Genomic DNA, 26,547 nt, shown 5'->3' with positions numbered 1-26,547 from the left:
AACCTGAATTTACGGCCTTTTGAAAGATTTGGAACGAATCAAACGGTCCTGGATAAAAACCTATTTATACCAAGACACTTCAAGAGGAATAACAATTGACGTTTCAAACGTCTCTTTGCTGTTTAAAGTAAAATAATATCTTTAATCACGGACTCAGCTATGTTTATTATATTATTATTATTATTATTATTGGCTGTAGTGTGTTTACACCTAAACCGTTAACTACAACTGACAGAATCAAAAGTAGATTAGAAAGAAAAGAGGAACAAATTAATTAAAGTGATTCACCTGTTAAATGTCTTGTTACGTTCCAGGTAATTTATTATTATTATTGTATTGAACTTTAACAGACTTAGACTAGACGTAAATTTAAATGTGACTATTTCCTTTTAGTGAAATGCAGATAACCAGAATCACAGAACATTTAACGTTGACAAGGTTTAAGTGAACAGAATAAAACTACGGCTCAGTTCAGAGATCCCGGTCTGGTTTGTAACGGTTTGTGGTTCGGTTCTGTGGAACTAGACGAGGCCCGCAGAGCGAACCAAGCGACAAGCGAAACCCCGTAAAACGGGTTCATGTGAATTAAAGAAAATTCTGTCCGATTATTGATTATTTAGACTTTCGTCTTTTATTTCGGATTAAATGAAACGATTTGAAGTACGATTTGAATATTTAAAGCACTAGAACATGATCGTGTGTTTGTCTTCCTCCGTGACTCAGAACCGAACCGGAGCAAACATGGAGCCTGGGCCGTTGTTGGATGATCAACCGGAGCGTGAGGAGCCGGAAGCGGTTCATCACTGCGGCCACAGCGACGCCGTGAGGCGCGAGGAGGAACTGCAGCGGAGCGTCACCGGAGCCGAAGAGGTTCATAGGAAACCGAGACCTCGACCGGACTCTCACTGATCCTCAGACGGGTTCATGGTTCTGGTGGCACGCTGACTAGTCATTATAACAAAGACCTGATGCAGACACAGCTTCATCACCGTTCTGGTTAGTCTCCTACAACAGCATCACGCACAGTCATCGCTTACATCCACGTGTTTCACGGCCTCCGCGTCCCAGCCTTCATTCTCTTTAGCTGCAGGAAGACGCCACGTGTCGCCTGCAGAGACGTTAACCACTGAAATGAAGGAGAAAGCGGGAAACATTGTTCTGATCAGACCCATAGAGACGAAGTGACATCACGCATCTCTGATGTTTGGAGTCAGGCTCTGAATGAGCTTCAATTGGCTTTAATTTCCCAAAGTGATTAAGTGTATGAGCTCCTGATTTCTGTCACGTCTTAATCTAACTCATTATTTTTAATGATTCTCTTTTTTGATCCGACTAAATGGAGCAGACGAGGCATCTGAAGATGTTTGGATTTGTGGCTCATTAATAAATAAATGCAGTTCATTTCCAGAAAGTATCGGTAACTAAAGTTTAAAAAAGAAAGAATCAGTGAAGCATTAAGCATCATCTGAAAAATGTTTTCTGTCAGATTCCATCAGTGATCTGAGCAAGTGTCACTTTTCTAAAGGTCGAGATGTTTTAATGGAGGCAACTCTTCAGACTCTCCTCAGGGAACATGTAAACACATCATTAGCGACGGATCCAACATCCGTCTCCTGGTGACCAACAGAGGGACGTCGTCTAGTCTCCACCAGGATGTGACTCCTCCGAGGGAAACCAGCCAGGACCAGTCCAGTTCAGGCCTCAGGTCCTCTCCATCAAGGCCCCGACACAGTGAGGGACTGGTCTGAACGTGAAGCAATTAACTTCTTCAGTCACACTCTGAATATGTTTTTAATCATAGAAGTTTTTAACGTCTAAGCTTTCTGTCACCACGTCTGTTTCTCAGGTCCATCACAACCTCAGTAACTGCATCACATGACTTTTCTACTTCTTAGTGAAGAGCTTCCTAAAGACGCTCATCTTGGACAGGGGCGCCGCTGGCCGGTCCTGGTCCTGGTCAGCAGGAGGCCGGTCCTGGTCCTGGTCAGCAGGAGGCCGGTCCTGGTCCTGGTCAGCAGGAGGCCGGTCCTGGTCCTGGTCAGCAGGAGGCCGGTCCTGGTCCTGGTCAGCAGCCGGCTGGGTGTCGAGGCCATGTGAACCTGCAGTACACAGTGACAGACACAGGTCACACACACACACATTAACTTCTCTGCTCGCGTGCAGCAGCAGAGTGAGTCTGACCTGCGGTCCAGCCCTCGCCCCCTTTGGGGTAGCGGTGCCTGTTGTAGTAGGTGTGGGGGGGTTTGGGGGGAGGGGCCTCCATGGATGTCTGTCTCTCCAGGGTCTCTGTTCCTCGGGTCGGGGCCTCGGCCGATGAAGATCTCCTGATCAACAGTCAAGTCAAACATTTAACAACCTGCTGGAGCTTCAGAGTTGTTTGTGCAAAGGAGCCTGTAAACATCTGCTTTAGTCTGCACAGTTTTCCATCATCACAATGAAACCTGTTGTTACTCATCATCAGCGTTTGTAATGATGTTCAGCTTAGCCTAGCTCCACACATCACACGGGCCTCTGATTGTGGCTAATGGACGTCCACACGAAGCTGCTACATCAGAACCACCACTGAACCGTCAACACAAGTAAAAGCTGCTGCTAACAAACACTAGACCTCCTCAAGGCTCAGTTCACTGGATCATCCAAAGCACGGCAGCACCACTACGTTCATTTGGTTCTAATGTGGAGCTTGATGACTCAACATTTGTTTGTGTTTCACCCGCGTCTAAGCAGTTGTGCACATTTTATTCTTTACATGAAGCTGCATTTTGGAAAACAAACCAGAGGCAGCTGAAGTGAATGTCGTGGAGGTGTGTGAGGTAGACGAAGCTGTCTGGGGCGAGGGCCGAGGGGACGCGTGTGCTCACCCTGAGTCGTCCGAGTCAGACCTGAGGCAGCTTTGGAGCTTTTTCACCCACAGCAGCTGCAGCTTCCTGCTAGAGGCAGCAAACAGGTACCGACTGCCATCGTCCAGTCTGAGGACACACACACACAGGCAGTCAGAACCCTGAAGGCTGCTGTGGTTCACGTCCTCTAACACTGGTCCACCTACACCAGTCTGAACGTGTGCTCCTTCCTCCTGTAGAACGAGTTCTCCCTGCAGACGGCTCCAGTCATGTTGATGGGAGGCCAGCGGGACGCTCTCTGGAGAAACACCCACAGTTAGAGGCACAAACGCTGGCTGGAGCGTGCTAGTCGCTCTGTCCCACCTCTGCAGCAGCTGCTCTGTCTTTGAACAGGCTCAACGTGTCTCCCTCCAGAACAGCAAACACCTCCTCCCAGTGCTCCAGGTCCTGCACCACCACAAGTCACATTTCTATGTGAACGGAACTAAACACACATCTGTCCATCATCGTTAGTACCAGTGGTTAATTCAGCATAAAGTTCTCCTACCTTGTGTCCTGTGTGCTTTAGCTTGATTTCCAGCCTTCCCTCCATTCTCACAGACTTGACTGTTACCTGCCACATTTAAGGTCCAATTACAGTTTAAGCACCAGCTTGGTTGTTTGATCGATTTTCATTCATGGGCACTGTTCTACCTCGGGGGTGGATTGTTCTGCTGCTACGTCTTCTACCATCTGTTGTTGCAGCTCTTTGGCTGTGTCACAATCCTCTGCTGGAGGTGGAACAGTTGGGTCAGGATCTGCGACCTGTGTGTCGAGGGTTGGGAGTGGTTTCCCCGTTGGTGGTGGAGGTGGTGGAGGTTCAGTGGGAGCAACAGGCTGTCTCCTCGCAGGTGAGTCAGGTGGCGTAGCCGACAGAGCCAGTTGCTTTGGAGGCTTTGGAGGCAGAGGAGGTCTCGATGTGGGTCGACGGTTCTCCTCCACAGCCTCTTTACCTGAAGAGAGGACAGAGGCGATGGGCAGAGTTCAGGTGAAGGAGACCTGTGGAGAAGAGTGTGGGAGAAGAGGAGCCTGTCCAACCTCTGAGTGGAGGCTCAGACTGGGATCTGATTTGGCTGCTGGATCTGGGACCATAAGGACTTTCAGCCAGTGCCTCTGGAGCTGTGCTGCTGGTGTTGAGTCTGGACTCTGGTTTTGGGCAGAGAGGACTGAGAAGAGGAGCAGCGCTGCTGTGACGAGTCTCCATCATGGGACTGTCCGTCATCCTGTCCAGCGTAGACAGTTGCTTTGTTCCTCCTTCGCTGGCTGGAGGAAGGATGTCTCTACACGACACCTCTGGGTCCGACAGTTTATGTTTCGGGGAGGAAGGTCGAGCTGGAAGCCTCCTGTCCTGGAGGCCTTTGTCCTCCATTCCATGAAGAGCCACTCTCTCTTCTCTCTAAGATTAAAAATGAAACATGTTAGCGTCACAACCCACCGTCCCCAGTTAAGTGTTTGATACCAAACCAACCTGTGTCGTTTTCTTCTCTAGAGCAGTGAAGCGTTCGCTTTGAGCCTGGATCATAGCCTCCACGTCCTCCTGCCTCTTTAGAAGCTCCATTACATCAGAAACAGACTCCTAGAAGACAAACACCTGTAACCCAACCACCTTCATCTCCATGGATCCCCAGTAAAGGACTCTGCTTTGAGCAGTGCTGGTGTAGATGCAGACTTACTCCATAGTCGTCAGCTGTCAGAGTGTTTTCATACGAGCTCAGCCATCGCTCTGCCTGCTCCAGCTCCCTCTGCAGGAACATGATCTCCAGCTCCTCCTCATACAGCTGCCTGGTTTGTTCCCACACCTTCTGCACCTGTACCTCAAGCTCCTCCAGCTCACAGACGCGTTCCTCCACCTGGATGCAGGGAGGTCAGGTAGCTTATTATTAGCAGGCTCTTGTTAAGGTCATGCTCTTGATGTTGCTGGACAATAATGTTACTTCTTGGGACATAAAGCTTCCGTCCTCTATGAGATGCTTCCCTTCCTCCTTCAGAGCCTGTGATTTGCTGAGCTGCCTGTCGATCTGGACTCGATGCTCTTTGTGCTTCTTCATGAGCTGCTCGAGGTCGGTTCGCTCCACGTTTGGCACAGACAGCATCTCCTTCATCGATGACCTGGAAGACAATATACCCAGCTCAGACCTGGCAAACAGAATCTAGATTCTCCTTCACATTCTAGATGCTGTAATACTTCTCACTCATTTAGGTTTTCAGTATAAAATCTGGTTGAATGGTGTGGGGACAATGACATTGTTTAGAACACCACCAAAACAAGACGATCACTGTGGACTGCAGGAGAGCAAGGAAAACGACACAACCCCCCTCCACATACAAGGTGAGGAGGATGGGAGAGTCAACAGTGTCAATTCCTGGGTCTGCACATAAAAAAGGACTTGAAGTGGACCATTTATTGTGTGGAGGCGTTAAACACTCTTTATCTCTATAAAAGCATTCCTGCAGCATCTGTGTTCGTATGGGGAGAATTAATTTACTTTTTAATGTGATGCTACTGAAAAGAGCTGAAAAGAAAAATCATAGAACCTACATAAGTTCGGTCCAGCGGTAAAAATACTTCTGCACAGTTTCTGCTTGGCCCAGTCTGTTGCGGCGCTGGGAGGCCTTGTCCTGGATGCTGGACCAGCAGCTCTCTAGCTCCTCCAGCTTTAGTGTCACAGAGTCTGTGGCTTGAGGCTGTTGTTGGATCAGAGCTTTGACCTCTTCTCTGCTTCTGGTCACTTCCTCAGAGATCAAACTTAGATCCCTCTGACAGGAGACAGACAGTGGAATTAATTTCAAGCATGAGTGTGAATGTTACCTGTAGCGTCACTGTTCTTTTATACTGAGTTAATGTCTGAGCCCTAATGAATGATCCTGTTTCAGGCTTTAAGTGCCTCCCACCTCCAGAGCCTCGTGTTGCCTCAGCAGAGTCTGAGTCGACTGCAGGTCCTGGTCATCTGAGTCCATCACAGCCTCTTTCTCAGCCATCCAGCCCTTCAGCTCATCCACGTCATGATTAAACTGATGAACATCCTTTGCACGCTGAAGCATCTGTTAAACACAGAGTGTTTCTGTTCAGGGATCTGTGTGTCACATCAGAGCAGCACAAAGCGCAGCCGAGTTACCTGTTCTCTGGCTTTGATGCAGCTGTGGAGATCGTCCCAAAGCCTGCTGACAGCATCGTCACTGCTCCGGGCCTGACTTTGCTTCTGCAGCCCTCGGCCCAGCCGTTGCACTGTAGTCAGCCGGCTCCGACCCAGACTCGACACCTCTGACACTAAAACCTCCAGCTTCTTCTGAAGAAGCTGAAGATAAAGAGAGGATGTATGAGATGAGAAAGGCAGTGCTGCTGCTGCCACACACAAGCTATTTCATTACAAGTTAACACAGTGGCTTCATGGACCAAAATATTAGAACCAGCTCAAATTAATGCAATGGGATGATTCTACAGTTCTGATGCAATTAATATGTCACCATGGTGACACTCAATGAGTCCTCTGTGACAATAGGAACCAAACTCACCTCTACATCCTCGAGATCATGTCCACAGTCTTGGGACTCTGCCTCAGCCATCTTGGAAGTCAGCCATGTTTGTAGTTCTTTGGCTTCTCTCTCAAACACATAAAGTTGAAGCTGTTCTTCTAGAGCAGCTCGACGAAAAGCTGAAAGTTGCAACAGCTTCTGAAAGTGCTGTTGAACGGCAGGAAGAGCCTCACTGACCATGTGACTAAGACGGAGGCAGACAGGACAACACGAGACAGGGTTTTAAATATGAACCAGCTCTGCAAACATTTCCAGTAGGTTTAGTGTTGTACCTGTTGGGATGTCCAAGGTGCTGCAGCGAGGCACCACCTTCCTGTAGCTTCTCCACAGTCCTCCTTTGGTTCTCCAGATCTGCATCCACAGAGTCGAGCTTCCTCCTCAGAGCCTCTGTCGCCTCCTCATTCCTCCCACATTCACAGGAGGCCAAACCTGCCCCCTGCTCTTCCAACCACAGCTCCAGCTCCGACACCTCAGCAAAAACACCAACAGGTACACAGCTCATTCCTCGTTCCCTCTGCACAATACTCCACCATGTGATTCAGCATTACTGTACCTCACTGAGGAAGGTGTGGATGCTGAGCGCCCCCTGCAGGAGTTTGCCCTTCTTCTCTGCCTCAATCATCAGTTTTTCATGTAGAGTCTTCAGTTCCTCCAGACGCTCTCGAATATCATGAGATGCAAAGTGACGACCTCTTACCTAGTAGAGTTAAGGTATAAACAAGTAACCTAAGAGAGTACAAGACTAGTGGAGGCCAAGAGGTTTACCAGGCTGCATCGAGCACCCGAGAGCAGCTCCTCACCAGATTATTCCCTGCATCTTGGACTGCCTGGACCAGCGGAGCTCGGCTGGAGATCTCCAGCATCACAGTCTGAGGAAAATAGTCAAAAGTTGGATTTACCTTCACATGTTGTCACAAGTTGATATGACAGTCAGAGAGCAGGTGGGACAGGAAATCAGCTCATTTCTACTTTACCACAAGAGAACAACACAGCTGCACTAAGTTCTACAGAAGACCCAGCTACTCTCATTCAACACATGGTGACTGCAGTGGGAAACAGGTATATTAGACTGTATGCACCATCACATTTTAGTGACTACCAAACAGTTCATGAGTTCATGTTCTAAACAATCACTGGAGGAAGAAACCCAACAGAAAGCCGCCGCTACCTGGTGTTTGTGGAGCAGCTGCTGGGTGATGCTCAGGGAGCTTCCCCAATCCTGAGCAGTGATGGAGGGCAGCCTGTCTCCCAGCCAGGCCACCTCCTCCTCCAGGTCTCTGTAGAACTGGAACAGAAGCTGCCAGGCCTCCAGCGCATCCCTGCGGCTCTGCAGAGGCTCAGATAGGCGGTTGTACCTGACAGAACATGTAAAGGAAACCCAGCACCAAGTGGTTTATGTGTCTATGCTGCATTTGAATTTAGTTTTTTAATCATCTTCAGACCTGTTGATGGTGTGTGTGACTCTTGTCAGCATTTCCTCAGCTCGGAAGTTTCCCTGGGAGTGAAACGTCTTGGCTGTATCCACGAGACCCTGTAAATACATGATAGGAAAGAAAAACACTGCTTGTGGCAATGAGTCCACCAGGTTTAAAGTCTGTGGATTCATCCCGCTGATAAAAGGAGGCCTCCTACTGTCACTCAGTGTGCTTCACCTGAATTCTGTCTCTGTGCTCATCCACCTCCTCCTCCAGGCTCTGCAGACACTTCAGCAGCCTGTTGACTGACTGCAGGTCACTGCCACAGTCCTCACTGAGCAGCTCTCTTTCCACTGAGCCCAACCACTGCTCCATGTCATCCAGTGACCGCTGGAATTGCAGAGCCTAAACACCAGTGGACAATGAATATGGAGATAATTATCCTGGAGGGACAGAAAAGGACTGAAAACTGACAAAACTGAAGTATGGATGAGAAAATCTGTCCATGTTGTAGATAAATTAACGCTTTGCTCTCATGTGGATGTGTATGTGTCTCCACCTGATAGGCCTCCTGTAGTCTGCTCTTCTTCTTCTTGCAGTTGTCTATCAGATCATCCCAGGTGTCCGTCAGCTCCCGGAGTCGTGATCCAATCTTGGCTTCAGCTGAACGGCAGTGAGTTATAAGCTTCTGTCCTTCCTACACAACACAATACTTACCGTAAAGCACTGAACAGCTGGACCACACATTCCACCTTCACCCGCACTTATGTGCAGGTGGTTACTTGCATTACAACCATTAGTTTCACTGAAGCTTGTTTGTCCAACAGTAGTGTGTTAGAGTCATAGTTTGTCACTAAATTCAAACCTACTATAACCCCCACAACTAAAGACTTGACTTAAAACCAAGTGTTCACCCTTTAAAAGAGCCAAAACCTTCTATGTACAGAAATTTCACCTTGTGGAGCACGTCCACTCTGTAGCGGTTAGCAAGGACTTCGGCTTCAAAGCTCTGATGTTTCAGCAATTTGGCCTGAAGGTTGGTTGGTTCCTTCCAGTTGTCGTCCAAAGCCACAGCGTTGCGCTCACTCAGCCACACACACACCTGAAGACAGACATGTTCACACTGACAACATGCAGCAGGAAACAGAAGCTGCTGCACTAGAGCAGAAACCCACCTGGTAGCTGCTGGTCAACAGCTGCTGCAGCTGCAGCGACTGGTCCAGGGCTTTGTGGCGAGCTATGCTCTGCTTCTGCAGCTGACTCCACCTGCACACAGATGGGAGAATTAAACCTTCAGCATCTCAGCTGGAATCTGATCCTTCTGTACTTGCTAAATGAAGAATTGTGCGATGTGTTGATCAGATCTTCTGTTATTGTCAGGTCTATATTAACTGTGCTCCTAGGGTTTTTGACAGTTGGTCACTACCGCTACAGTTTGTCACCTGACAGCGTGCAGACACATTGTACCATTAACAGCAGTTTGTGTTGATGCTCTGACCTGGTAGCGAGCAACCTGCTCTTGGTTCTGATGTTGTCCGAGTCATAGTGCTTCTGTTGGATCATCTTCTGGGCCAGTTTCTGCACTTGGTCCATCTGGTCGACTTGAGCCTCTAAAGCCTCTTCAAACTGAGTCTGCTTCCTCTGCAGTGCTTCCACCTCAGTCACTGAGCTCTGAAAAACACAAGCAAAGCAGTTCAGAGGACAAACACATACATTTATAAATGGAACAGATGAATGGGAAGATGTTTACCCCCAGGTCCTGGCTGGACAGGAAGGCCTCCTTGTTGCTGAGCCAGTTCTCACACTGCTCTACAGAAGCCTGAAAGATCTGCAGGGTGGAGAGAGACTGGCAGCGTTACTGAATCTGCGTCTGTGAACACTAGACAAATCTGTCCTGCTGAGTTTCATACACTTGATATGTTTCATGTCATTTTGCAGAGACTTTTCTACATTTCTAACCAGTAGGTTACTCGGCCTTGTGCTATTATGCAGCAGCGTCCTGGTGAGAGGTGAAGTGGATTTGTGCCAAGGACCTGTGGTTATAATGTCCAGTCCATGTTAACAAGCCCTCATTTGCATAGAACCATTAGAAAAAAGGGGCATGTATGCGAATTACAAAGGAAATGTCATGTTCAGAGAGAAAAACTCCATTTTCCACTTCAAAAGAGTAATTATGTGAAACCTTCCCGCTGCTGGAGACGTTGAATATGTATTCATAAATTCTGGTACTGGCCATTACTAAGACCTTTCATAATATTTAGCAAAAACCATTCTGAAACCTATAGAATTAGCTGTTAGTGCAGGGCTTTAGCTGCTCCAGTAGTTCAAGGCTATTCTGAAATGAACAGAAATTGCCCATTACCCCAAATACATTGATGAACATTTACTTGCTTAATAAAACTGATAGGAGGAAGGAAGGAACTGCTGCAGTTCATCCTCACCGTCAGAGTGTGAGCCTGCTCCAGGGTCACGCCTCGGTCCAGCCAGGCTCGCTCTAGGCCAGCTTTGGCTTCCTCCAGCTGCTTCAGCGCTTTCTGGATCTCTGCCTTTGAGTTGTGACCAGATCGGATCAGACCTAGACCAAAGTCTCGAACAGAGTCCATACGCTCTGCACGGGCGTCAATCTCAGTCTGGAAAACAAAGAGTGTAACATTCCATAAGGTGCCAGTTTCACAAAAACACAAAGCCTCCACCACAGCCTCACCTTCCAGTCCTGATGCTCCTCAAGGAGCTGGTCGGCCTCGACTCTTGTCTTGGGGAGGCCTTTCTCAGCCAGATCACTGCTCTGTTTGATGCTCCAGTCCAGCAGGAGGCGCTGGTTGGCTTTAAACAGCTGCAGCTCATGAGCCTCCTGAAGATTCTCTTTCCTGAACAAACGTTTTCCATGAGACTTTAGATCTTTAGTCATTTAACTTGGTGCTAACCATCTGTTTTAAAGTTTCAAAGGGAATAATTCCACTAATAATGAACTCTGACCTGTGTTTAATCTCTTTGTCCAAAGTGTCCAGAACCTTCCGGACCTCCTTCTCTTTGTTCTTGAGTTTGTCGCTCATCACTGATCGAGACTTGAGGTGATGTGACACGTCCTTCTCCAGAACCTGCGACGAGAGCGAGACAGATTGACTCAGCTTCATCACTTAAAAGGCAACTTTAGAGGTTTCCAAACATAAATAGGACATGAATGTCTATATTTCTGAAAGGTGTTGCTGTATCTACTTCAAAATTAAACTCAGGAAATGTTTGATTTTAAACTTTTTAAAATCAGAATCGGTTTATTCAAACAAGGAATTGCCAGGGGCTGCTGATTCTTGAAGCAAGTTGAGCAAGTTGCAATACAATCAGTACAATACCAAAACTATACAATGATACAGGAGTAGGCACACTACAAGTGGAAACTCGCTGGAATATTTTCATGGACACATCAGACTGGGGGGAATGGGGATAGATAAAACAGACGGTGAGACTGGTCTTGGAAGGGAGGGGAGGTGGTGTACTGTATCTGCTTCAGTAAGGTGAATGTTTGCAGTAGTCCCAGAGTCCTCAACGACTACAGACCCGTGGCTCTGACCTCTCACATCATGGAGGCTTTTGAGAGGCTGATCCTAGACTCCCTGCGCTTCTCTGGTCAAACCCTCAGTCAACCCCCTCCTTGCATATCAACCCCATCTAGGAGTGGATGACGCCATCATACATCTGCTCCATCGCACCTACAACCACCTGCAGCCTGGCGCCTCAGTGAGGATCATGTTCTTTGATTTCTCCAGTGCATTTGACAGCATCCAGCCTGCGCTGCTGGGAGAGAAACTAAAGAACATGCAGGTGGAGCCCCCCCTGATCTCATGGATCATGGACCACCTCACCAACCGCCCCCAGTACGTCCGCCTGCAGAACTGTGTATCCAGGGTGGTGATGTCACAGAGTATCAGGGAGTGGTGGACAGCTTTGGTGTGGACAGAACCACCTCCAACCGAACATCAGTAAAACTAAGGAGCTGTCACCCCTCTCACTATTAAAAATTAAGAGGTGGAGGTGGTGACCCAGTACAAATACCTGGAGTGAACTTGGACCAGGTACAAATACCTGGGAGTGAACTTGGACCAGGTACATATACCTGGGAGTGATACCTGGGAGCAAGCTCAGAGCAGGATGTACTTCCTGAAGAGGCTCAGGTCCTTTAACGTCTGCAGCTCCATGCTGAGGATGTGCTGAGTCTGTGGGTCCAGTGTTTTAGGCTGTGGTCTGTGGGGCAGCAGCATGAATGGAGCAGACAGTAACAGACTGGACAAAGTGATCAGGAGGGCTGGTTCTGTTCTGGGGGTGGAGCTGGACCCCCTACATGCTGTAGCTCATAGGAGGATGCTGGTCCAACTCCTCTCCATCCTAGACAACACCTCCACCCCCACACAGTGTGTGGCTGGACAGAGGAGCACCTTCAGCCAGAGGCTGATCAGTATTAGGTGCTGCACAGAACGCCACCGGAGAACCTTCCTACTGGTGCCATCAGTCTGTACAACTCCTGCTCTGTCTGTAAGGGTTGATCTTCATCCGTGGAATAACATGTACAATGAAACTTTAGCTACTAATTGGATGTAACTAGACAATAGTAATTAGACTTGATGTGAGCGTGTGTAGATGTGTTAGCATTCTATTTTTAATGTCCCGTCCTTCTTGTGTGTACCTCCATCCGTGACAGCGATCAAAGTGTGCAAAATAATTTCCCTTAATAAAGTTTTTTGAATCTTGAAGTTTGTGTGACCGAGGCAACAGTTGTCCTTGAAGGGAGTCACAATAAGGGAAGGAAGATAGAGGCACAGCCAGTGAACTAGATTACACCCGCGAAAGGGAGGGGGAGAGGGACAGAATGCCCTCCAATGCCTTTTACAGCCAATGTAATAAGCATTTGGATCTATGACTTCTTTGACTAGATAAATAATTTGATCGGTCAATCCTTCGATACATGCCGTTCTCTGATGTAATTCCGTTAGTCGGGTGTCCATGGACCCCGGAAGCTCTTTTTCCTCGGTGCACGGGCCAGTGAGGCGGCCACAGATTTGTCAATCTTCCGATAAAACAGGGCACCACCAAAGCCAATTATGAGTAGCCCAGTTATCAAAGTCCAAAATATGAATAGATCCTCTGCATCCTCGATGGACAGAGGTTCCAGTTGATTAGCTCCATGGTGAAAAATATTCCAAAATAGCAAATCAGGGTGCTCAGAAGAACAAAAACAAAGACTCAGACACTGCCAAGCAAAAAAGGAGGGAGCAGAGAGAAAACACTGCACTCTACAAGGTAGGAAGTAGGATACTCTTTGTAAATTTTACATGTTTTCTATGCACTACTTGGAATAAAATGAGAGTTTGCTAAGATCTACTAATCATTCCGGGAGTCTTGTAGGTGCTGAATGTGTCCTGATCTAAACTGAGGGAGTGTAGTCTCACCTTTGACCTCTCCTGGATGACCCTCGCTTCTCTCTCCGTTTCCTCATGTCGTCTGATCAGATTCTCTACACTCTCCACATCGTGACCACAGTCATGACCCTGCAATAGCAACATCTAAAGGCAGATTGGAAGAAAATCATTAGAAGAAGAAAGTCTTTCACAGCCAGTGTGTTTAAGTGAATCCCTGTGACACCGACCTTCTCGTTGGCTCTGTCCCTGACCTCCTCCAACTCTCTGATCAGGGCATGAACCACCAGAGCTGCCTCCAGCTTTTTCTTGTAACTGTTCAAATCACCGTGAAACTTACTCCACCTGCAAGAATTGAAACATTTAGGTTAGGAGTTAGTTATGAATTTAGGAAGTTAGAAATTCCCCCGACAGACGTCAAATTGAAAGCAGAGGCGCTACCGGTCATTGAGCTGTTTGGTCCTCGCTCTGACGGTCACCAGGTCATCAGCGCTCTGCCTCTTCTCCAGACTGGTTGCTAGCTTGTTGATGGCTGTGATGTGAGCAGCATCCACTGTCACTTCCTACAGATTAAAAAAACATATCATTGTTATTGTGACAGAAAATGAACATAGCAGCTTTATTCATTCACATTAGCAGAGTATTTGTAAAATCACCCCGCCTCCAGCGCCTCTGAACTCGCTTAGCTTCTTCATGAGCTGAACTCCGTGCTCAAAATCTGTCCCCACATCTCCAACGTTGATCATTACTTCCTGAGACGCAGAGACAGAGACATTACTCACAGTAAACTCACCGTCCTTCAGTGTGTCCCACCATCATCTTCTACCTTGTGTCTGATCCAGGACTCTACATCGTCAACCTTTTGTAGGAACTCCAGAAAGTCTCTGTTATCCTCCAGAGCTTTACCTCTGGTGGCCAGTGCACTCTTCAGTTCCTCCCAGTGGAGCTGCAGGCTAGCTGATCTCTTCTTTACCTCCTTGGACTTCAGATGGCAAAGGGAGACCAGCTCTTCTCCAGCCTGGACACAGAACAAAATCAAAGTCTGTAGTTTTGAAGTGGTAACCTCACAGGTCTCAAATGCTAAACATTTGGTGTCACCGTCACAAAAGAGCATCTTAATTAAACCCCAGAGTCACCTACATATGTTGGAATATAAACATGCCTTACATTAAATTAAACAGCAGAGTTTAGCACGGCTCAAGTGAATGCTAAGATTCTAAAGAATGGACCAAAGCATGCCAACTATCATATGCCGTGAGTTACAAGCCAAAAGCGACAAACGCTAAGTTAATCACTAGCTAAATGAACAATGCAACATTCAAATATTGTCATATAAAGTCCAAATTACTGGCGACCAAACACATTCTCTGTTATTCCTATGTTCTGGGAAGTGACCTAATCACTCTGGTACTTTCTAACCCTCCCTCATATCACGAGTCCCCTATATTATGACATTAATTGCATTCAAACAGATGTAGAGACGCAGTGATAAACTTTAATGCCGCTCTGCCATTTTCCAGAAGACCTTCAGAAAATAGGCTTGGAGCCTAAGAGGTTTTAAGAGAACAGACTCACTAGTAGACCTGAACAAAGACTGTTTACTCTCATTCTTAATCCATCAACAAACTCGTTTCATCTCGTCTTACCAGAAGCACAGATCTGATTATTTCGCTGTGAGCCAGGATTTCAGCCTCAAACACTTGATGCTTCTGGAGGAGCTTCATCTTGGTCTGCAGATTGCTGAGGTCAGCTTTACTGTCCTCTGCCATCTTCTGCATTCGCTCAGATACCCACTCCTCAGCCTGACTTCATACAGGTGTAAAACCAACTGAAAGTTAAACTGCATCCTTGTGTCAGTTCACAAAACCTCATATATGATGAATTCAACACTTTACCTGGGAAACGTCTCGGTTAAATATGCACAGCCGTCTGGAAAGCTCCAGCTCCTCCCTGCGTTTCACACACAGATCCTTTACCTTCTTGCGTCGCTGGAGCAGGGCTTTGAGCTGCTTGTGGACCAGTCCACTCTTTTGTCTGCTCAGTTCTTTCTTCAGACGCTCAGCGAGTTCAATCAGAGAGGACAGCTGGGGAAACAAAAGAGGAAGTTTGTTTAAAGAAAGCAGCAAAAAGCAGTGCATCCTGCCTTACACACCGAGGCAAAGCACACCTTGTCTTCCTGTGAGCTCAGAAGCTTCTCAAAAGCTTCATGACGTTTGATCAAACCCTCTGTCTCATCGACGGTGCTTCCCAGAGTGCTGTTATGTAAAAGCACCTGTTGAGACACAGCAGAAGTTTCTGACACAGCAGACACTGAATGTGACGCCCTTGGAGAACAACAATGATAAATGTACCTCCTGTGAGCTAGAGGTCTTGTCCATGCTGTTCACATCTCTGTAGAAGACCTGCTCCAGGTGCACAGCTTCTAACCAGCTTTGTTTCTTCTTCCACTGCTTCTCCAGTTTGTCTCTCTCTGCCCGCAGCATATCAAGCTTCTCCAACACCTAGAAGAACAATGAGCAACCAGAGTTATGAACGTCTGATACTTCTAGAAGAACCTATGACCATGCAGATCCAAGAGTCCTGCTCACCTCCTTCCTGTGGCTCCTGTCGTGTGTCTGCAGCTCCTCTCCTAGGTCCAGGGCCTGTTGGTAGGTCTCCTGTCTAGTCTCCATCTCAGCCCACAGCTGCTGGTGCTGGGCAATCTGCAGATCTGCAGTGGTAACGTCACTGATGCTCTCCTCGGCAGCCATTGCACCAACCATCTGGCTGCACCACTGAAAGTAATCCTGCACCTACAGGGAGCAACAACACTTGGGTGAGATACGGGAGCATCACAGGACAGTTAATGAAGTTACGAGTTTTCCTCACCGTGTTGAGAAACATGTATCGCTGACAGGCCAGTTTTAGCTCCTGGTCCCTCTGATCTGTCTGAAGTCGAAGTTCCTCCCACCTTTCCACCACTTCCTGTTGCATTTCCTGTAGACGGACCTTCAGCTCAGGAGTGCAGAGGTGCAGGATGGAGTCAACAGCATCCAGCTGCTCCTGCAACTAAACCAGAACAGTGCATTTATTAAAAAGCATTACTACAGGATCCATTAAGATGGAAATTAAAACATCTAAAGAGCTTAGGCCAGTTCTTCTCTCTGCTACTGGCTCCGCTGAGCTGTCCCAGCCCTGAGATACAGTGTCAATACCTGTTGCTCCATGGCAGCCAGCTCGTGGAGCAGAGCTTCATGTTTCTTCAGCTGTGAAATCACCCCTTGCAGATTCTTGGCCACATCATCAGGGATGCTCTTCTGTCGTTCCTACACGTAGAAGAGTGAGGAAACACAGAGGCAGACACTTATCAAAATATGACGGACGGAGAGATGAACATACCTGGATTAGCGCCAGTGCATCGCTCAGATCCTGGTGTAGACTGTGACATTGTGCTGCTCTCTCCAGCTGATTCTGACGCTCTCTGGCAACAATCCTCAAATCCTCCAAGCTTTCACTGCACATAACACATACTTTGAATTAATACCTCAAACCAAAGGAGACAAGTGTGAGGAGCTACGGTCTGTCAATGTCTTTGCTTTCAAGTTTTTTCTGCTCTTTGAAAATTTTTCATTTTGTTCCTTCTGTCTCAAACATTTGGCCAATGATGCATCATTTGATGCATCTACACCACTGCAACATTATTCTCCTAACTGAAGTGAGTGGCTAAAGGTGTAAACACCTGAGCTGTTGCAGTATCTCTCTGACAGCAGAGACCTGTGGATGCTTGTTGCATATCAGCTGAGCAGCCACACTGCTGCAGCTCTGCAGTCTGTCCTCGCCAGCTTCCAGCTGTTTCAGGAAACCTTCAAACTTCTCACGCAGCAACTATAACATCAACATAAAAGGATTCTGGTTAAGGAGAAGCACAGTGAAAGAAGATTTAATGAAGGCATTCAGTCTTTGCAGCTGTGAGCTAGAGCTTGTTTTACATACTAGTACTTTTATAATCAATATTATAAAAAGCAGAATGATGACAGTAAGGTTGTACTGTCATTGTTCTGCTTTTTTTATAATATTGATAACTTTAGCATTGATTTGCTGTGAATAATAGTTTAGCAAAATATAACTTTAATACATGAATCACCTAAACAAAAATCTCAGTTATTTTAGACAACAAAGATGTTTTGTGACCTGAACATGCTGGTAGTCGTTGCCTAGGTCCTGAGACTCTGCTGTCTGCCTCTGCTGGCTCATCCAGTCCTCCATCTCTGAAGACTCTCGTATGAACTCGTGGAGATGAAGGACGTCTCTTAACCTCTGAGCCCTGATCCAAACAGTAAGTAACACAGAAAGGATTATGAATTACTTGTGTTGTTTAAAGTCAAAAAAACAAAATCCTTCATAAGCCAGACAGAACCTGTGAGAACCACAGCTGGCATCCAGATTGGCAGCATCTCCAACTGTTTACTTTCAATTGTTCTACCTTTGTGTAATCATAATGTTTACACAGTGGAATTGAAGTGAGGGGTTAACCACACACAAATACAGATAGGGTTAATAGGGCCGTCTGCTAATATGTAAACGTTTGCAGAAAGAAGATGTTTGTGTTGCATGTGTAAATGTTAGGAGATGGGAATAAAGTACATCTTCATTAGATAAAAACTTGATGGAAAAAAACAGGCTGTGTTTATTTAGAATTATTGATTAGAGTTGTTAAATGTGGCTTGGTGGCTCAGGTAGAGCGTTAGCTTGGGGAGCGGAAGGTCCCAAGTTCAAAGCCCACCCCTTACTCAAGCACCAAGTGTCCTTGAGTAAGACACCTCGCACTAGCTCCCCGGGCGCCGCACTGTGGTATTAATAATAATAATAATAATAATTATAAAATAAATGAATGAATGAATACAATTTTTGCTGTCAGGCTTGTGAGCATAAACTCAGGAGGAGGAGTCACCACTGCTTCACCTGAGAGCAGCCTGGTGCTGTAGCTGCTGGTTGAGGCTACTGAGGTGCCTGTAGGGACGACTCAGCTCCTCCAGGCTCCAGTTGTGAACTGCCTGCTCCACCTGGTCTCCCAGCTCTTCCACTTCCACCTGCATTACCTCCAGCTGTCCCTCCAACACCTGCAGAGCCGTAAACACGCCAAAAATCCATGCATCACAACAAAAACAAAATACAGCCCACCTAATGCTGGAGTGCCAACACCTCCAGATGTACCTGGTGCTTGGTGCTCAGCCTCAGCGCTGCCATTTGGTCCTTGCCGTACTCGTCACTTTTCACCAAGTCGAGCATCTCGATCAGTCTGGACTCCAGCTCTGAGCAGTCCAACAGCAGCTGGAAAAAACAAGATACACACCCTGAAGACACGTTCATCTTGTAAATGTAAAAGGTAAAGCATATTTCTCTGTGTGGATCAGGGGCAGGTAAGAAGGAAAGGTACTGATTACAACCACACTACTTGTTTACTACTTTGTGTTCTCACCTGTTCTCGAGTCATTGCCTTACTCAGATGAGCTGCTCTCCTGCTGCAGGCCTCCTTCAGCTGCTCCCATTCTGCACTTAGGCTGCTGCACCTGCAAACCGATCATATCTTTCTTACATTATGTCATTCTACTGTGTAGAGAGATGTGTACAGATGTGAGGTTAGCAAACTTTATGCATAGCTGTAGTAAGACCTAGCACTCGTCCTCTTTACATCATTAGTGAACGTTTTTTATGGTTGCTGGACGTAGCTACAGCAGCATTAAGCTAATAGAGCTGGTTGCCATGGATATGTCCTACTTCATAAGTTCCACTATGCTCCATTTAAAGTGAGAGTGTCACCTCTGGAGGACTAGCTCTGCGTCTGCTTCGCTGGATCTGGCCAGGCTCCGACCCTTCTCCAGTATGTGCTGCAGGTGTTTTTGGTGGGCGTTTACTTCTGCCTGCAGCTCCTACACACAAACGTCTAGCATCACTGGGTGTGTTGTGTTAATTTTATGTATACATTTTAAATAAAACATGAACGTGGCAGGTCCATGTTGAGTTCAAATCAGTACCTTATGTGTCTGCATGAGGCTGATGGCTCCAGCCAGAGACTTATCATAACTTGTAGACCCAGAGGAGGGAACATGCTCAGAGATCCAGTTTAGCTCCAGATCCACATCGTGATAAAATCCAAATAGCAGCACAGAGGCCTCTAACTGGGCACGGCGCTGGTCCAGAGGCACCTGGAGGGACTTGAACCTGCAGAAGAGTTCATTCAGTAAAAGCTGAATAGGTTTATTACAACTGTAATAAAATAACTGTTGACAGAGTGGACTTACAGGGTAAGGTAAGTGTCTGTCTCCTGGAGAATCCTTTTAGAGTCAAAGTGGGTGGAAGCGAGGTGTTTGGCCCTGCAGATGATGGAGCTGATCTTGTCTGCTAGTTCTTTGGCCTCCTCCTCCAGCTGCTGATGCTCCTTCACACACAGACAGGAGAGTTTCAGACCACAGATAGATTCCACAGCGTAAGTCTAACTTACTTGGTGGCCTCACCTTCAGTAGCTGTCGACTGGAGCGTAGGTCGTGACCTTTAGCAGCATTGTTCAGCATCCACTGAATAGCCTCAATCTTCAGCTTGGCATCCTGAGGAAGGAGGAAGAATGTTAAGCATGAGACATTTTTAAAACTGGAAACAACTTTAGTTGTGCTGTAACAGAAAGAGGGAGTGACATCTAGTCCCTGTAGATGTGTCACTGTATCTTAGTGCAAAAAAGTGCACAATATGAGTGACTGGTGCTTCAACAGTTGAATAGAGCGGTCAGGTACAGATGTCCTGGTGTTCACCTGCAGCAGGTCCATGAGTTGCTCCTGCTGTCCAGCTTGTCTCAGTTTGTCTCCTCTGTCAGTCATCTTGTCCTGAAGTTTCTTCCAGCGGCTGCGGAGCTGAGCAGACTTTCTGGTGATGCTCAGACTGTTGTAATGATCTTCAGCAAGCATCTCTTGCCCGTGCTGAACAGATAAAGAAACGCTAATGCAACTCCAATCCTTTGGATCTGGACGGGGCCCCAGGGAGCACACGTTACCTGAACAATCCGGTCCAGCCAGACCTGGTTGGCCTGCATCTCCCTCTCTGCGGCCTCGTGTCTCTTCAGCTTGGGGAGAATGTTGGTGGGGTCACGATACGACTCTTCCTCAGCCAACTTGAACTTCTCCTCCATCCACAGCAGCAGCTCATCTGCATCCCTTTGAAACTCCTGCAGCACAAGCCATCATGATGTGTTCAACAACTTTAAACTTTTAACTTTAAAACCTTCACATCACAGATGCATAAGTTATGAAGTAACAACCTGGTATTTCTTGGAGGCCAGCAGCAGACTGCTCCTCTGCCTGCTGCTCTCCTTCAGCCTCGTGTTGGCCTTCTGAAGGCTCCTGCTTCTTTCCTTAATACTGAAAGACAAACTTTGTATGTAACAATGAATTATGGACACATGACTTTTCTGCTGCCTTTTGCCATTTGTCAGTCAACTGATACAGATCATTCTTTGTCCTAAAAGCCTAATGTTCCCTCACTGTTTTGCAGCGTAGTGGTGCTGGTTGATCAGTTTCTGGCTGCACTCAGTGAAATAATGGACCCGTTTTTCCACAGCCTTCAGCAGACCTTCCAGCTCCTCCTGTCGACCCATCAGACGGTGCACACTGTCCACTGAGTCCTGCATCATCGGACACGTTATTAACACTCTGCACTGACTCACGCACACACTGAGAGCCCATGAAGCTCTGATGCCTTGTGCTATGGTTAAAGTCAATGTACGTCCTCACCCCAACATCCTGGACCCTCAGTCGGGCTTCGTGCCCCGACAGTGCAGCCTCAATACGATCTGCCTCCTGGTTCAGCCTCTGGAGCTCCAACTCCTGCTCCAGATGCTGCTTCCTCCGAGTCCATACCCTGTCCAGCTTGACCCAGTCAGTACTGAGGTTCTCCAGCATTTTTTGGATGTTGACACCACCTGTTTTCCCATTAGAGGAGCCCTGAAGAAGAGATCTCCCTAACGTCTCTACCTCCACCAACCTGAGAAAATAAGTCAGAGGTCACTTACACTGCAATTTTGATTTCACTCTAATACTTAATAACAAATGAGACGAGTCAACAAATGCTTATTGACAGGGTGAACACTATTTCACACTGTAAACCATTATCAAAGCTAACATTGTGAATATTTTAATGTTGGCAGCATCAGCGTTTTACTGTTTTGGGTGTATCTTGTTCAGTACCTGTTCCTCTGCTCTTTCATCTCCAGCCAGAGGTCCTGGTGTTGCTGCAGCAGTGCAACAGCTGAGGCCACATCAGTAGCTGCTTGCTCCTGCTGGAGAATCTCCTGCACCAAACCTGCCCAGTGCTGCAGCTCTTTGGCCTGCTGCTGGAAGCCCTGCAGCCTGCGGGCCTCCTCCAGGAGGCGCTGTCTGTCGGTAGCCTGACGCTTCACCTGAGTGAGGCAGAAGAGTAGTGTTGAGGACCAGGAACTTGACCTAAAAGGTTAAAACCGTGATGGGAATTGTATTTAGACACCAGTCATAACAATGTGAATTAAACCTGTCTGAGCAGAGCCTCCAGGGAGCGAACTTCCTTCATGATGCCAGCACTCTCTGCTGGACTGCAGTCCTGCTTCCTGTAACAGAAGATGACACTGGGGTTAACAGTGACTGCAGTCAAGTCTGCTCCAATCCAGAGGTCCAGTCTGATAGTTCCCTCACGCCCTGGGTTCCTTGTTCTGTGAGTTCTGTGTTTTACTAACCTCATGAAATAACAAAGTGGAAACATAGATGTTTCTCATCTTATCGCATTACATTTTAATAAATGTCCTGACATACATTTTTGCTACGTTCTTCAGGTAAGCGATCTTGGCCTCCAGGGTTTGGATATCTCTGACGGCCCGAGTCTGGTTCTTTTCTTCAATCTGCAGGGTGAAGGAGGTGCAGCCTACATCGACTGTGTCAAGCCGGGACAGTTGATCCAGCAACTGAGTTTGAGTCTCTGCACAGCTCTGCAGAAAAGACTGCACATCTGCTGTACTCAGCAGCTCGTGACCTTTCTCATCCTTCACCCTCTGGATGTGATGCCACCTGTGGACACAAAGCCAGACAAGCTTAGAGTCTGCAGGTAGACGCTGATTTGATATCTAAGATGCTGCTGGTGATGCGCTCCACCTGCTGGAAATGCTCTTTAGTCTGCTCTGGATCTCTCTCAGTTTACTGTGCCGCTTTTTCTCCAGCTCCTCTGCCATTTTTGTTATATGAGCAAACTGTCCATGACCACTTGCCAACTGAGTCAAGAAGTTCTGAAAGAGAAGTAAGTGTTATTACAAGCCACACAACACATGTAATTATGTTCTACGTTGGTGCTGAGGGAAGTCTTCACCTCATATTTGGCCTGCACCACTCCCAGGATGTCAGCGTTGGCATTGAAGGTCCTCAGGATGTTCTCTTTGTCCTCTATCCATGACTCAAACTCCTGGCAGATGTTGTAGAATCGATGCATTTGCAGCATCTCATCCAGAGCACTAATCCTTGACTGTAAACACCAAACAACAACAACAACAATTCTAGAATAAAGTCTCACATGTTTTGTAGCTTTAAATGTTCAGTTTTGCAGATCTACAGTATTTTAACTCAGATTACACTTTCTCCTCCCACCTTGACCAAGTTGTACAGGAAATTGTAGTCCTGGTCCAGTTCAGCCTGCGTGCTTTCCACAGTTTCTCTCTGGTACTGTGGGTCGGGCAGTGTTGTTCTTTGGATTTCAGTGGTGCCGCGACGCATTGAGCGGCTGCGCCTCGGACGACTTATCTTCCTGTCTGGGCTTCCTGGCATACGGCTGGTAGAGACCAGTGGGGAAGGAGCAGGAGCCAGAGCCTGATAAGGCAACAGCGGCAGTGTGATTATATCAGATGAGAAGAGGTCCGGAATTGGACCACACTATGGGCACCTATAGATATATGTCATTAATAACTTCTCATACAGGGGCTGGCAGCAGTGTCAGGTAGGTTTTGGGAATGAGCTGCTGGTGGCCTCGACTGTCTCTAGCCAGAACCCTGTCTCCATCTGGTTCTGCACCAAGAACAGCAACAATCTCATTACGATCCCAAGGAAACTGACCTGAAGAAACAATCCAAAAACGATTGTTTTAAATCTGTCTGAATCAGACAATAAGAGTTTACTTGGACACCAGTGGGTAACAGTACCCACAAATATAATGTGTAAAGTGGCCCACAGCAGAGCTACAGTACCTCTGCTGTATCTGAAGCGGACCTTGGCCTTCTTGTCCTCAGTCTGAGTGGGGGAGCCCACCAGCCAACCAGACCCCTCCTCCTCCTCTGAAGAGTCACTGTACTGGATATTTTTTGGCTCCTGCTGCTCCACCTGTACAGGCAGAGTGAGTTTAACCATGTTCCACGTGTTTATGTCGACGTTTATGTTTATGTGAGCATCTGCTCCACCTTTGACCTCACTCTTCTAGTCTCTAGTGTCCACAGACAGGCAGCTGACATCACACTTGCACACATTTATTCTGACTAAACTCACAATGAGAGCTGTAAACTCTGCTGCGCTCCTCGCCTGCTGCGACAGCCTTTTAATCTCTGAGGCATAGGCCACCATCTCTTTCTCCACTCGCAGGTGACGCTGCAGCAAAGCCGCCGTGCTCAACTCATCCTTCCCATGATCACCACTGGTCAGCAGCGGTTTCCTGTCAGCTAGCCAAGAGGTGGCTTCTGCAACATCAGCAAAATACTGCAGGGACAGAAAGGAGTTAGTTCAAATTTGCATGAACAATGAGACAGGAGGCTCGGAAACACTTTGGTACCTGCTTGATAATAGCAGCAGCCTGCATCCTGTCCCGATGCCCCATCACCTCTGTAGTCAGGTGGCTCCACTGCTTCTTTAGAGTCCTGATCCATTTCTGAACAGCTCTCTGGTGTATCGGAGTCTGAGTGGACAGGAGGGCCTGACCACGACACACAACACTCTGGTACAGAGGTCCCTGGGCCTGAAACTCTGCATCCAGCACCTGTTACATTAGAACTGAATTTATTTAAATGCTCACTCTGAGATTTTCCTTTTCTGTACTGCAACTAAAAGTGGGTTTGTGGATTTGTATGTGCTTATGTGGTCTGCACCGCAACCAGTCCAGTACCAAGGTGCTCCTTCAGACACTACATCTGCTTTAGCTGTTGTGTTCCTGACAGTGGTCTTGGTTGCTTCACCTTGTGTTTGTGTTGGGCAAGATGAATATGGTTGAGGTCTTGTCCTAATCCAGCAGTTTGCAACCTCAGCCAGCGTTCATATATCCAGGCCTCCAGCTCCTCACAGTCATTGAAGAACTCAAACAGCTTCAACTCAGCCTCCAACCGTTTCCTCCTGACAAGAGGAAAAAGCGCAGAACAAGGTGAAACAAACAAATCCATACAGGAAAGAAGCTAAATAAACAATAAAAGTTACAAAAGTAGGAGAGAGAAAACCTGTTGCTGCTGAGAGACACCAGAGAGTTGTACTGAGTGTCAAGAGCTCTCACTCTGCTCTGAATCTCTCGACCATCTCCTAGTTTTCCCTGAGAAAAAGAAAGAGCGAGAAAGATGTAGCACTTATCCACGCCCTCTGAAGCGTAACGACAGCAGCCTACCTTCAGTGCTGTGTTGCTTATGGCAGTGATGGATTCACCATGAGCTGAGATTTGAGCTTCAAGAAGATCCTGCTTCTGAAGGAGGGACTGCACCTCTGCCAGCTGCTTACCTACTTCAGAGGAACTGGCCTGAGCCTGGAAACAGAGAAAAAGGTCAATTTAAGGAATGTGGGAGCAGCTAAAGATGTTTTGCCAATATTCTTCATCTGTTCACTGAACAACTAAAATACGTGCTCAGTAAATTTACCTGCAGTTCTCTCAGGTCCTGGGAGAGGAGCTCGATGTCACGTAGGGCGCTGAGAGTCCCAACTACGTTTTCCAGCAGCCCCCTGTGTTCGTTAAGTTGCTGCAGCAGGTGCTTCCATCGCTGTCTTATGTTCTCTTCTCTTTGAAACACAAACACACAAAAATGCATTTTATAACACACACGAACACACAAAATGCCACCTTCACTGTGATGTCACACACAAAGCACGATGTGGTTGGATATAAACATTCTAAGGCTTTGTCCTTCACCTCCTGATGACCTGCTCCTTGCTGTGGTAATTTCCCCTTTGCATGGTTGTGGCCATGTCTCGCAAGGTGGCGAACCGTGGTTCTCTGGCCAGAATGTCAGTGGCGAGGGCCTCTAGACGGCGGCCTGCTGCCTGGGCCTCCTCCAGGGTGGACAGGCTTCTGAGGTCCTGCCTTCGAATCAGACGCAGCGTATCATCCAGGTATCCCTCCCTGAGCGCTGCCTAAGGAAGCAGATGCTTGATTCAGTTCTTGTTTCATCTCAGTGTTTCTGTAATTCAGTTCACTCTGACTCTGTGTGTGCTTTCACCTTCCTTCCAAACTTCTGAGCTATCTGCTCCAGACCCTCTAGGCGGAGCAGTGCCTCCTGCAGATCTCGTTCCCGCTCATGTTCAGCTTTTTCCAGCAAAACCCAACTTTTTTCTACATCACTCAGGGTTTTGCCTTCAGGCACGCACACACACACACACGCACAGTGTTAGGCGTTAGGTAGACACAAACTGAATTGTGACTCGTTTGTTTGTGTCATTACCCTCTGGAGGATTATAAGCCCACTGGTTGTTGGCTGACAGCTGAGTCTTCAGACTGAATAGATGAGCTTCAATCACTCCACGCTCCTACAGTAAAAAGCAGTGAAAGGCTGACAACACAAACTGTAACACACCACATGTCATCTTTCAGACTCGAGCCTTGAAAACCACAGGGCTGGATATGAAGCAGAGCATCTTAGGAAACTATTAGCTTAACGTGACTATATATTTTACACTTTAGCATCTAGTTCTCATTGTTATAAATTGGTCACAGCCTGATGAAGCCCCTGAAATGAATCACCAAGAGGCCTCAGCTGAACTCTAATAAGCTCTAATGTGTCTAACCTGATATTTGGGAGGTTTCTCCACAGTTCTGAAGGTCTTGAATGCTGTCATGAGCGTCTGCATCTCCTTCACAGTGTTTGGGAATCTCCTGTCATTCAGCTGCACCACCTTCAATTAAACTCAGGACATCAATGCCCATCTCTGCTTGTTTACATGTAAACTAATTTAAACTATTAATGGAGATTTGCTTACTTTGGTTTTGATCCAGTGAAGCAGATCTGAGACCATTCTTTCATAGTGAACCTTCATGTCATCCAGCTCCATCAGCATGCCAACAATCTACAAAGGCACAGTCAGTCCGTCACAA

General features: G+C 47.2%; 1 protein-coding gene and 1 long non-coding RNA gene across 6 annotated transcripts in view; one reads left to right on the top strand and one right to left on the bottom strand.

Moving 5' to 3' along the window:
- Positions 1–1,547: 1,547 nt before the first annotated feature.
- Positions 1,548–26,547, bottom strand: part of sptbn5 (spectrin, beta, non-erythrocytic 5) — a 31,576-nt gene continuing 6,576 nt past the window's right edge. For 4 of the 5 annotated variants that reach the window (XM_029138086.3, XM_029138087.3, XM_055506039.1 and 1 more), the window contains 75 exons: positions 26,433–26,519; positions 26,241–26,348; positions 25,898–25,982; positions 25,676–25,809; positions 25,369–25,589; positions 25,100–25,238; positions 24,853–24,987; positions 24,692–24,780; positions 24,437–24,590; positions 24,037–24,240; positions 23,757–23,963; positions 23,462–23,594; positions 23,194–23,330; positions 22,869–23,087; positions 22,594–22,746; positions 22,383–22,513; positions 22,047–22,298; positions 21,769–21,844; positions 21,450–21,661; positions 20,997–21,246; positions 20,748–20,887; positions 20,525–20,624; positions 20,261–20,431; positions 20,022–20,186; positions 19,731–19,820; positions 19,518–19,654; positions 19,251–19,437; positions 19,036–19,145; positions 18,695–18,785; positions 18,430–18,546; positions 18,178–18,335; positions 17,407–17,539; positions 16,955–17,100; positions 16,615–16,729; positions 16,431–16,541; positions 16,105–16,284; positions 15,825–16,028; positions 15,588–15,737; positions 15,404–15,508; positions 15,132–15,320; positions 14,883–15,038; positions 14,063–14,254; positions 13,893–13,988; positions 13,678–13,799; positions 13,467–13,581; positions 13,270–13,383; positions 10,805–10,926; positions 10,533–10,695; positions 10,270–10,458; positions 9,579–9,656; positions 9,327–9,499; positions 9,004–9,094; positions 8,784–8,930; positions 8,388–8,525; positions 8,066–8,233; positions 7,856–7,944; positions 7,582–7,768; positions 7,214–7,282; positions 6,967–7,110; positions 6,686–6,882; positions 6,393–6,597; positions 5,996–6,175; positions 5,772–5,921; positions 5,419–5,636; positions 4,814–4,988; positions 4,553–4,729; positions 4,348–4,455; positions 3,918–4,275; positions 3,534–3,832; positions 3,388–3,453; positions 3,204–3,287; positions 3,047–3,138; positions 2,862–2,969; positions 2,182–2,324; positions 1,548–2,099 (listed from right to left, as the gene is read on the bottom strand). In XM_029138086.3, coding sequence (XP_028993919.1) covers positions 1,885–2,099; positions 2,182–2,324; positions 2,862–2,969; positions 3,047–3,138; positions 3,204–3,287; positions 3,388–3,453; positions 3,534–3,832; positions 3,918–4,275; positions 4,348–4,455; positions 4,553–4,729; positions 4,814–4,988; positions 5,419–5,636; positions 5,772–5,921; positions 5,996–6,175; positions 6,393–6,597; positions 6,686–6,882; positions 6,967–7,110; positions 7,214–7,282; positions 7,582–7,768; positions 7,856–7,944; positions 8,066–8,233; positions 8,388–8,525; positions 8,784–8,930; positions 9,004–9,094; positions 9,327–9,499; positions 9,579–9,656; positions 10,270–10,458; positions 10,533–10,695; positions 10,805–10,926; positions 13,270–13,383; positions 13,467–13,581; positions 13,678–13,799; positions 13,893–13,988; positions 14,063–14,254; positions 14,883–15,038; positions 15,132–15,320; positions 15,404–15,508; positions 15,588–15,737; positions 15,825–16,028; positions 16,105–16,284; positions 16,431–16,541; positions 16,615–16,729; positions 16,955–17,100; positions 17,407–17,539; positions 18,178–18,335; positions 18,430–18,546; positions 18,695–18,785; positions 19,036–19,145; positions 19,251–19,437; positions 19,518–19,654; positions 19,731–19,820; positions 20,022–20,186; positions 20,261–20,431; positions 20,525–20,624; positions 20,748–20,887; positions 20,997–21,246; positions 21,450–21,661; positions 21,769–21,844; positions 22,047–22,298; positions 22,383–22,513; positions 22,594–22,746; positions 22,869–23,087; positions 23,194–23,330; positions 23,462–23,594; positions 23,757–23,963; positions 24,037–24,240; positions 24,437–24,590; positions 24,692–24,780; positions 24,853–24,987; positions 25,100–25,238; positions 25,369–25,589; positions 25,676–25,809; positions 25,898–25,982; positions 26,241–26,348; positions 26,433–26,519 — 11,253 coding nt within the window. In that variant the 3' untranslated portion in view covers positions 1,548–1,884. The remainder of the gene's footprint in view (positions 2,100–2,181; positions 2,325–2,861; positions 2,970–3,046; positions 3,139–3,203; positions 3,288–3,387; positions 3,454–3,533; positions 3,833–3,917; positions 4,276–4,347; positions 4,456–4,552; positions 4,730–4,813; positions 4,989–5,418; positions 5,637–5,771; positions 5,922–5,995; positions 6,176–6,392; positions 6,598–6,685; positions 6,883–6,966; positions 7,111–7,213; positions 7,283–7,581; positions 7,769–7,855; positions 7,945–8,065; positions 8,234–8,387; positions 8,526–8,783; positions 8,931–9,003; positions 9,095–9,326; positions 9,500–9,578; positions 9,657–10,269; positions 10,459–10,532; positions 10,696–10,804; positions 10,927–13,269; positions 13,384–13,466; positions 13,582–13,677; positions 13,800–13,892; positions 13,989–14,062; positions 14,255–14,882; positions 15,039–15,131; positions 15,321–15,403; positions 15,509–15,587; positions 15,738–15,824; positions 16,029–16,104; positions 16,285–16,430; positions 16,542–16,614; positions 16,730–16,954; positions 17,101–17,406; positions 17,540–18,177; positions 18,336–18,429; positions 18,547–18,694; positions 18,786–19,035; positions 19,146–19,250; positions 19,438–19,517; positions 19,655–19,730; positions 19,821–20,021; positions 20,187–20,260; positions 20,432–20,524; positions 20,625–20,747; positions 20,888–20,996; positions 21,247–21,449; positions 21,662–21,768; positions 21,845–22,046; positions 22,299–22,382; positions 22,514–22,593; positions 22,747–22,868; positions 23,088–23,193; positions 23,331–23,461; positions 23,595–23,756; positions 23,964–24,036; positions 24,241–24,436; positions 24,591–24,691; positions 24,781–24,852; positions 24,988–25,099; positions 25,239–25,368; positions 25,590–25,675; positions 25,810–25,897; positions 25,983–26,240; positions 26,349–26,432; positions 26,520–26,547) is intronic. The other variant, XM_029138088.3, reaches the window with a different exon arrangement.
- On the top strand, positions 2,808–10,971 carry LOC129603654 (uncharacterized). The gene is made up of 4 exons (XR_008693759.1): positions 2,808–2,947; positions 3,080–8,311; positions 8,428–8,501; positions 10,830–10,971. It is a non-coding gene; the product is annotated as an uncharacterized LOC129603654 (long non-coding RNA).

The sequence above is a fragment of the Betta splendens genome, chromosome 22 (genome assembly GCF_900634795.4).
Source record: "Betta splendens chromosome 22, fBetSpl5.4, whole genome shotgun sequence".
NCBI classification, from domain to species: domain Eukaryota; kingdom Metazoa; phylum Chordata; class Actinopteri; order Anabantiformes; family Osphronemidae; genus Betta; species Betta splendens.
This window is presented reverse-complemented; position numbering and strand designations above follow the sequence as displayed.